Consider the following 8,262-nt stretch of genomic DNA (forward strand, 5'->3'; position numbering starts at 1 on the left):
AGTATGAAGCGTTCGATACTAATAAAAAATAAATTATAGAATCTACCAGCAATTCACTGGACAAATTTATTAAATCTAATTAATTCGTCGTTAACACATGTGTTACTGCAGCATCATATTGTTAAATCATGAACTAATTAGATTTAAAAGTTTCATCTCACAAATTAGTCATAAACTGTATAATTAGTTATTTTTTAGTCTATATTTAATACTATATGCACGTGTTAAATATTCGATGGAACGGAAAGTAAATTTTAGAGAAAGAAAGTAAACGAGGCGTAAATATACACAACACCACCACCTGGCACAATTCAAACCAAGATTTCTCGTCTCTACCCCCGTCCTCCGCCGCTTCTTCTTCTTGCATCCGGCTCAGGATTTCGAGCGGCCTCCTAACCCCCTCCAGCTCACCCTTCCAGGAACACTCCCCTCCCGATCCGACCGCCGTAGGAGCGTCGGTATCCCCGTGTCTCCAGCAGTCTTCTCGAACCCCGGCTGGTCCCAGTTCGTGAGAAACCCCCGCATCGAATTGGCTGCCGGGCGCGGGATGCATGATTCGATTCTTGGCGGCTGCTTGTGCTTGAGCGCTTGACAGAGCTTGGCGAGCTAGGCTTTCTCTAGGTGGAAAGGTGAGCGATTTGACGAGTTCTTTAACCGATTTTGCGCTTTATTATTGTTTTAGCCTTGCTTAGCTGGTTCTTTTGCTCCTTTTCTGCCTTTCGCTTTATTCTTCGCAATATTTGATTCACTCTTTTGATTTCCTTTCTCCTCTCTCTCTCGGGTTTTAAAGACGCGGAGGGGTTGTAAAGTCTAAATCTTGCATTCACTTGGGGAATTGGATAGGTAGGGAGTGGATAAGCTTTGTCGGTAGGTCTTTTTTCCGGGGAGAATCCGCCTGAGTTCCTTGGAATAAAAGAGGATTTGCGATCCTTAGGCCTCGCGTTTCTTGATCTGCTGGTGTGGAAGTTGATCTTGATCCTGTTCCCGTTCGTCGTCTTCATGGGTAAGCTCAAAGGTTCCTTCTCTGTTTTGTTGTGTTCAGCTTGGTGGCTACTGATGCGAATTTTGAGTTTGGTAAAGGTTTCATGGTTCTTTTTTAACCACCGGGGCCATGTCGCAATTGGTGTATCATCACGGTGGTGTGTATTGTGTTGAATTGGGTGCGGGTTTGCTATCTAATGTTTGCGCATGGTTTTGTTGTTGCATGAAAAGACTGGTCTTTGATGTGATTGTTGTGGTTAGCTATCAGAATCAGAAAATGGATAGTAATCTTCTGTTATGTTTATGATTGTTAGATAATTTGGGTTGGAGATGGGGCCGGAAATGATAGAGCAGGATGGAGGGTAGGAAAAGGAAGGGAAAATTCAGGAATTCTCTCAGGCGGATGGCTATGGAGTGCCTGTGCTCTGGTGAGCAGCTGAAGGGGGCAGATGAGACCGTCCGGTCATCTGATTCTACAATCACAAAAGATTTCTCGACCAGCGGGTACTCTTCTCGTAATGGAGAGATTGAGCAGTACCTTGATAATGGCAACATAGAGGAAGCCGAGTTGTCGCTCCGGGAGGGCATTTGCCTAAATTATGAGGTAAGGTGTTTTCTTTTGTGAAACAAATTTTGTTATGGCACCAAGGACAGCTGAAATACATGCTGAATGTGACTAGGAAATACCACAATTTTACCTCCTTGGGTATCTATCTTGTGCTTTAATGTAAAGAATTTTTTTGCAACAGCTAGTATGATTCCTAGGTCGATCTTGGGTTTCTTTTGTCAATTTTCCTTCCTTGTGAAGATTTTTGTATGTAACTAAATCAACCTGCGTTTCTGCAGCTAATTGCCTAATTGAATAAATGTATGCTTATCTTTTTCTTCCACCAAAATTAGTTCACTACCTCCTACCTAGCAGTTTATCCGAGCTATCCTTTTCTATGCCAAAGTATTTAAAGGGTAAATTCTTTCTAATTTCAAGAAAAGATTTACCATTTTTGTTACTGCCATTCTCTTTCTTTGATTTCTTCAGATGCTAGTATGTCATCTGTCGCAGTTCTATATTTCAGCATTACATTTGGACCTAGCTGTTTCTAGCTTGACTAATAATAGCACCTGCTAAACAGGAAGCAAGGGCATTGCTAGGAAGGCTAGAATATCAACGGGGTCATGTAGAAGCAGCACTCCGTGTCTTTGATGGGATAGACATGTCTGCATTAGTCCCTAAGATGAAAATCTCAATTGCTAGAAAAGCAGATCGTCGGAAGACTCATTCACAGTGGGATTCTCCACCAATGCCCTTGCATGCTGTCAGCCTTCTCATGGAGGCCATATATCTTAAAGCAAGAGCACTTCATGATCTTGGGAAAGATAAAGGTGAGCTGCACCTTGCTATCACTGTTGCACACATGAACAGACTTGCAAATCATGCGCAGGTGTGATTGCTTTGCATTGTGGTATATCATGTTAGAAAAGGACTGTGTTTCTTCTCTATCCCTCTCTTTTCCCTTTTGGCGCTTCAACTGTAACAATTTTATGCATGTGGCTAGTGTAACTTCAATTCAATATTTTTATTTTGCAGAAGCTGCACAAGAATGTAAAATGATATTGGATATTGTGGAGGCAGCCGTACCTGAGGGCTTGCCAGCAGGCTTTGGAAAAGGCTGTAAATTGAACGAAATAATATGCAAGTCTGTAGAGTTGCTCCCTGAGCTGTGGAAATCAGGGGGGTTTTCACTTGAAACCATTTCTTCATATAGGAGGCCACTTCTCAATAATTGGAATCTTGATGGAGAGACCATAGCAAGGATACAAAAGAAATTTGCTGTTTTTCTCCTATATAGTGGCTGTGAAGCACGCCCTCCAAATCTTCATTCTCAGTTGGACGGTTCATTTGTACCTCGCAACAATATGGAAGAGGCTATTCTTCTTTTGATGATTCTTTTGAGGAAGTTCAATCTCAAGAGGATTGAGCAAGATCCCTCTGTGATGCATCACCTTACTTTTGCACTGTCCATGTCAGGACAGCTAATTCCACTGGCTGGACAGTTCGAAGAATTGTTACCTGGTGTGTTAGACAAAAAAGAATGGTTGTACAGCGTTGCATTGTGTTATTTAGCAGAAGAGGATGATCTGAGTGCCCTGAATCTACTCAAAAGAATACTAAAGTCTGGAGAGGATTCTGATCATCTCAAAGAACTACTTCTAGCTTCAAAGGCTTGCATTGAGATGAGTGCTCATACTGAAGGTGCTTCTTATGCAAGGAGAGCCATTGCTAATATGCAGGATGGATGCAAACCAATGGCAGGACTTGCAGACCTATTGCTTGGTGTTGCGCTTTCTAATCAGGCTAGAAGTGCAATATCTGATACAGATAGAGCTTCGTGGCAGTGTGAAGCGCTGGAAGCCCTTGGGAATGCTGAAAAAAAGATGCATGGGAAAGATTCTAGGGCATTGTACAGTATCAGCCTTGAAAATGCTGTGCAGAGGAAATTAGAATTTGCTGCCTTTTATGCAAAGAGGCTGGTGAAACTTGAGGCTGGATCAGAGTTGAGGAGTTGGCTCCTTTTAGCTCGAATACTTAGTGCTCAAAAGCTGTTTGCCGATGCTGAAACAGTTGTTGATGCTGCTCTAGATCAGACTGGGAAATGGTATCAAGGAGATTTATTGCGAACCAAAGCCAGAATTCAGGCTGCACACGGGCAATTCAGAGATGCAGTTGAAACATACACCCAACTTCTTGCTATCATTCAACTTAGAACGAAAAGTTTAACTGCTGGATTTTGCTTGCCTAAGGTACTATACTACGAAACTTTTGTTATGAAACATGGTAGCCATAATTACACATTCTTGCTAGTATGCCATATACACTCGGATTATAGCAAAAGGTGCAATTTCCTTGTTGCTATTTGATTGTTTGGTAGCATATTCTTCTGGTTAAAGCAGTATACATTATATAGTGATCTGAAGGCATGCAGATTTGATAGTTCAATACTTGTTTCAGTTCTGATATTCATGAACAGAACATGGTTCTTTCTTTGTTCAGAACAAAGCATAGTTCTGTATTTTTTTTAATTATTGTGAGCTTACTCTGATATCCTTTTTTTCTGCCAACAAAAGGATAAGTTCTGGTCACAATGGATTTGCATAGCAGACAATAAACATAGGGTTATACATCCTCGATCTTTTTGGTTATAAGTTTTATCTATACCATGTATTTAATTTCATTTAGGGCGTGCTTGGTTCCTAGAAGTTCCCTCACCTTGCCTTGCTTAACAAGGACTGCCCTTTGGCTCAAGTGCTTGGAATCTTGCTTCGCTGACAACTTTGCTTGCCGCATGGATTTCCTTGTCCGTGCAAGCGAGCCAAATCGGCTCGCCCACTCAAGCAAGGTCGCTGGCTGCTCTTGTCTTCCTGTGCTCCTGCTCAATGACCTAACTGCTTCTCAGTGGCCCAACGAGAAGGCCACTGGCTGCTGTACCACTGTGGCGAGGGCAATGACCCAGCGAGCTGGTTGCAGCACCGTGCTGCCCCAGATCCAGCTGCCAGCCCTCAAATTAAATCTCCTCCCCACAGAGATAGAGATCCATGGTGCCCAATCAGGTTCTTTGATGCCTCAAACTAACTAGTCTTTTTTTTCCGCGACCGTGATGATGTTCTTGCCCTAAATCAAACTCATCTACTCTGGAATCGACCTCCTAAGAGTTGGAATCGGCTTCGTCAATCATGATTCATGAATTGAGCTTCCTGCTATTGTATCAAAGGTTTCCCCACCTCAATCGTGCTCCTGGCCACCGATTCAGGCTCTAGTATGGATGAGTTCATGGTCTATAGGGGGAAGAGAGGGGAGAAGGGAGGAAAAGGAGAGCAAGAGAACCAAATAGAGAAAGGAAACCTCACCTTGCTTTGCCGGTTGGGGGAGGCGAGCTTGGCAAGGTGAGCAACGGTGGCAATGGTTCTAAGCACGCCCTTAATCTCTACACGGAACTACTGAGACTTTTGCCGGTTGGGGAAGGCAAGGCGAACAACCTGCTGTCATCTTTTAGCTTTTAATGCAGTTGTTTGCCCATAGCACAGTAGCAATTAGGTTCAGTTGGTCATGCTCTTGTGTTACTTTCTACAGGACAACAAGGATGATAAAGGCCTGGAAACAGAGACCTGGTATGATCTAGCTCTCTTATACCTAGGTATGGCACAATGGAGAGATGCAGAGGTCTGTGTATTGAAGATAAGATCCATCAGTCCTTATTCTGCATTGGCTTGGCATGCTACAGGTGATTCCTGTTCATTTCTTCTAAATATGACTGAAATCTAGCTCGCCGCATTTTCATTTTGTTTTTTGTTGTGACCTTGATAATTAAAATGTATATCTAATTCTAATGTCGAATCAATAATTTCCAACCATATAGACCTATTAAGAGTCTTACAGCTGCTAGTTCATAAATTTGAACTATTTTCTTTTTCAAATTGTTAAATTTGGTAATTCAATTGTAGATGTATTATGTACAGCATTCAGTTGTATGTTGAGTTTTATCTACATAAGCTTTCATCATAAGTCGAGGATTTGAGAACCAGATACATTTATTTCAGTAAACTTTGACAACAGCCACCTTTGACCCTGGATACTTCCTTTCATATTTTTCACAAAGTATTCATTTTCAGGAAAAATATATGAAGCAAAAGGTCTTACAAAAGAAGCTTTGGGAGCTTTTTTCAGAGCTTTAGACCTTGATCCTAAACATGTCCCAAGTTTGATATCAACTGCCACTGTTCTGCAACAACTTGGTGACAGGCCATTGCCTTCTATACGGTGCTTCCTGACTGATGCATTGCAACTGGATAGAACTAATCATGTTGCATGGTTCAATCTTGGCCTGCTTTACAAAGAGGAAGGTGGTAGGTCAGTGGCTGAGGCTGCTGAATGCTTTCAAGCTGCTGCTTTTCTTAAAGAAACAGCACCTGTAGAACCTTTCAGATGACAGATATGTCTACAGGGGCTATAGATGTAAGCTACTGTATGTATTTTTGATATATTTCACTGATGAAATAGTGGATTACAGAGTTCTAGAAATGATCTTCTTGGGGAGATCATAACATCAGAAACTGTTGGGAAAAAATGTTTAACAATTCAATCTATAGTTCCAATTGTTGCCTATGTAGCAACAAGAAAGACGATGCTCTTCAACCTTGTGTAGGAACAGTGCTTACTGTGATATATAGATAGATGACCAGTACATTGTGTATCTTGAGTAAAATGGTTTCACATATGAGGTATCAGACTACACTCTTTGTTTATTAAGAATTTAGTAAAGATATAAAAGATGTTCTGGGGTCCTTCAGTATTTACTATTAACTGTAACCTTCCATGCATGTCAATTATGGATTACAAGTTATTGATAGATTGCCTATTTCCTGATATCTGATGTTAAAAAAAAAAAAAAATCTGACCCTACTTAACCTTGTGATTGGACATGACAGTGCCAAATACTCCCTCGGTTCCAATTATAAGTCGTTCTGGCTTTTCTAGATACATAGTAAAAGTTATATATCCAGACATAGCATATATCTAGATATATAACAAAAGCTATGTACCTAGAAAATGACATAATGACTTATAATTTGGAACGGAGGGAGTACTTGAATTATGAGTCATTTTGAGTCCACATTGCACATGTTTTGAAGCATCAATGGTGTGCTATCATCTATTGTGACAGTACTGTGTAATTTCTCTTGAGGCCTTTCCCATGGAAGGCCCTTCATTTGCTGTCAACTTGTCATGTTGCAGCTTAGCTAGTTACATCAATTAATGGGGCAGATATTGGTCTCTGTACAGCACTAATGAAATGGTATACCAGATTGCCAGCAACTGATTGAATTATGTCACAATCTTCTTGTCTGGTTTTGCCCAAGTCTGAAGGACAATTGCTGGTACGTGTTCTTTTCAACCAATTGAGTAATGATGAGACCAAGGCTTCCTGCTTCTTAGTGTGCCTTTATCTTTACTGTCTTTGTACTAAATTTTTTGAGGGTTGTCCTTGCCAAGGTTTAACTATGCAGGTAAGTGTAGAATACTGTTGCCTAAAAAACTGTTAGTTATATGTGGTACTGGTTTGATTTTTTTTTTTTGCGTATTATCAATTAGTTTAACCACAAGATCCAAAAAATATTTGATCCTCCAATCATTTTTAGCTGTGATTCATCATATGACTTAATTCTGTCATTTTCTGTTGTTTCCAGTTTACTATATCATAACAGTACAATCTGTACATGTGCTTTATTTCGGAGTCACTAGAGTTTTAACCGTATGATATTATTTTTCATTCATTTGTTGTCTAATTGATTTGAGTTGTTTGTCTGTACAGGTAAACATCTGGAAAGTTCAACCATGGAAATATTGAGTTGTAATGTATGTAACTATGGAACATGGAATCAGTAACTAGGATACTAGGAATATATATCATTGTTCTCAATGCAATTTTCAGGACCTTTATGTGTTTTTTTACATCCTCTGTGCAAATAAAGGCAGATACCCAACTTTGTTCCTTGGATTTTTGGTAGATGCATTGTGATTGTGATCTTGTGTTTTATTGTCTAGTCAATCCTCATGGGTGCACTATTCTAGAGTTATATAAACCGTTCCAGATTTGCCACCCTGTTTTGTTGGATGGGCGAGATCTAATAATATCCACCCAAATAGCAGAACCTCAGAGCCTGATTCGGTTGTATAAGAAGTTTCATTGTTGTTTGGTGATGCAAATATGAGTCTTAATGCTATCTGTTCCATAGCTGTTTAGTGATGCAAATATGAGTCTTATGCTATCTATTCGATGCTTGTGCTAAATTCTAAGGCCGAGGATTGGTGAAATTATAATAATTCACAGAGTGTATGTAACAAATCTAATGCTGACTGCTGAGTATTCACAAAATTGTAGTGTTGTGTTGGTAGGTCAGATTCTACCAAATAGCTTAAATTCAGATTTTGAGGCATGAATAATCGAGGTTGTAGACTTGTGATCTATGCAGGTCAGGTTTTGCAGTATATTATTCATATTTCCACTTCATGTCATGGTTGGAGCAGAGTTTACTAGTAGTTATGAATGTTTTGTGGCAGTTATCTCCTGCTCTTAGATTGATGCTACTGCCTACTGCGGTACTGCCTGTTCTCTCCCCCGAATGGTCGTAGATATTCGCCATGTTTGCTTAAACTTATCAGCTCGGCTTATCAGTCATGGTATATTGTTTTTCTCTCGCAACAAAACAACATCAGCCGGCTTATTA

The 8,262-nt window shown here is 40.3% G+C and overlaps 1 protein-coding gene across 9 annotated transcripts; it reads left to right on the forward strand.

Annotated features, from left to right (window-relative positions):
* Positions 1 to 331: 331 nt before the first annotated feature.
* LOC136520897 (protein NPGR2-like) lies at positions 332 to 7,526 on the forward strand. Of its 9 annotated transcripts, none has more exons than XR_010775444.1 (8): positions 332 to 629; positions 1,296 to 1,585; positions 2,112 to 2,361; positions 2,567 to 3,780; positions 5,108 to 5,258; positions 5,647 to 5,989; positions 6,818 to 7,041; positions 7,347 to 7,526. XR_010775444.1 is itself a non-coding variant. In XM_066514588.1 (7 exons), exons 2-6 carry the CDS (start codon positions 1,337 to 1,339, stop codon positions 5,961 to 5,963), a joined length of 2,181 nt encoding a protein of 726 aa, XP_066370685.1. In that variant the 5' UTR covers positions 332 to 629; positions 1,296 to 1,336; the 3' UTR covers positions 5,964 to 5,989; positions 6,770 to 7,526. The 9 variants fall into 9 exon arrangements, 5 of the variants coding, with proteins under 5 accessions (XP_066370685.1, XP_066370694.1, XP_066370679.1 ...); XR_010775445.1 differs by having other exon boundaries at positions 6,818 to 6,912; XR_010775443.1 differs by having other exon boundaries at positions 6,840 to 6,912.
* The last annotated feature ends 736 nt before the right edge of the window (positions 7,527 to 8,262 follow it).

This window comes from Miscanthus floridulus, chromosome 2 (genome assembly GCF_019320115.1).
Source record: "Miscanthus floridulus cultivar M001 chromosome 2, ASM1932011v1, whole genome shotgun sequence".
In the NCBI taxonomy this organism is placed as follows: Eukaryota; Viridiplantae; Streptophyta; class Magnoliopsida; order Poales; family Poaceae; genus Miscanthus; species Miscanthus floridulus.

What these genes read in the sequence shown, in the direction of transcription:
- LOC136520897 (XM_066514588.1), top strand. Translation starts at nt 1,337, where the DNA reads ATGGAGGGTAGGAAAAGGAAGGGAAAATTCAGGAATTCTCTCAGGCGG. An exon ending in GCATTTGCCTAAATTATGAG is followed by an intron (nt 1,586 to 2,111) that starts GTAAGGTGTTTT and finishes CCTGCTAAACAG; the next exon opens with GAAGCAAGGGCATTGCTAGG. An exon ending in CTGGATTTTGCTTGCCTAAG is followed by an intron (nt 3,781 to 5,107) that starts GTACTATACTAC and finishes TACTTTCTACAG; the next exon opens with GACAACAAGGATGATAAAGG.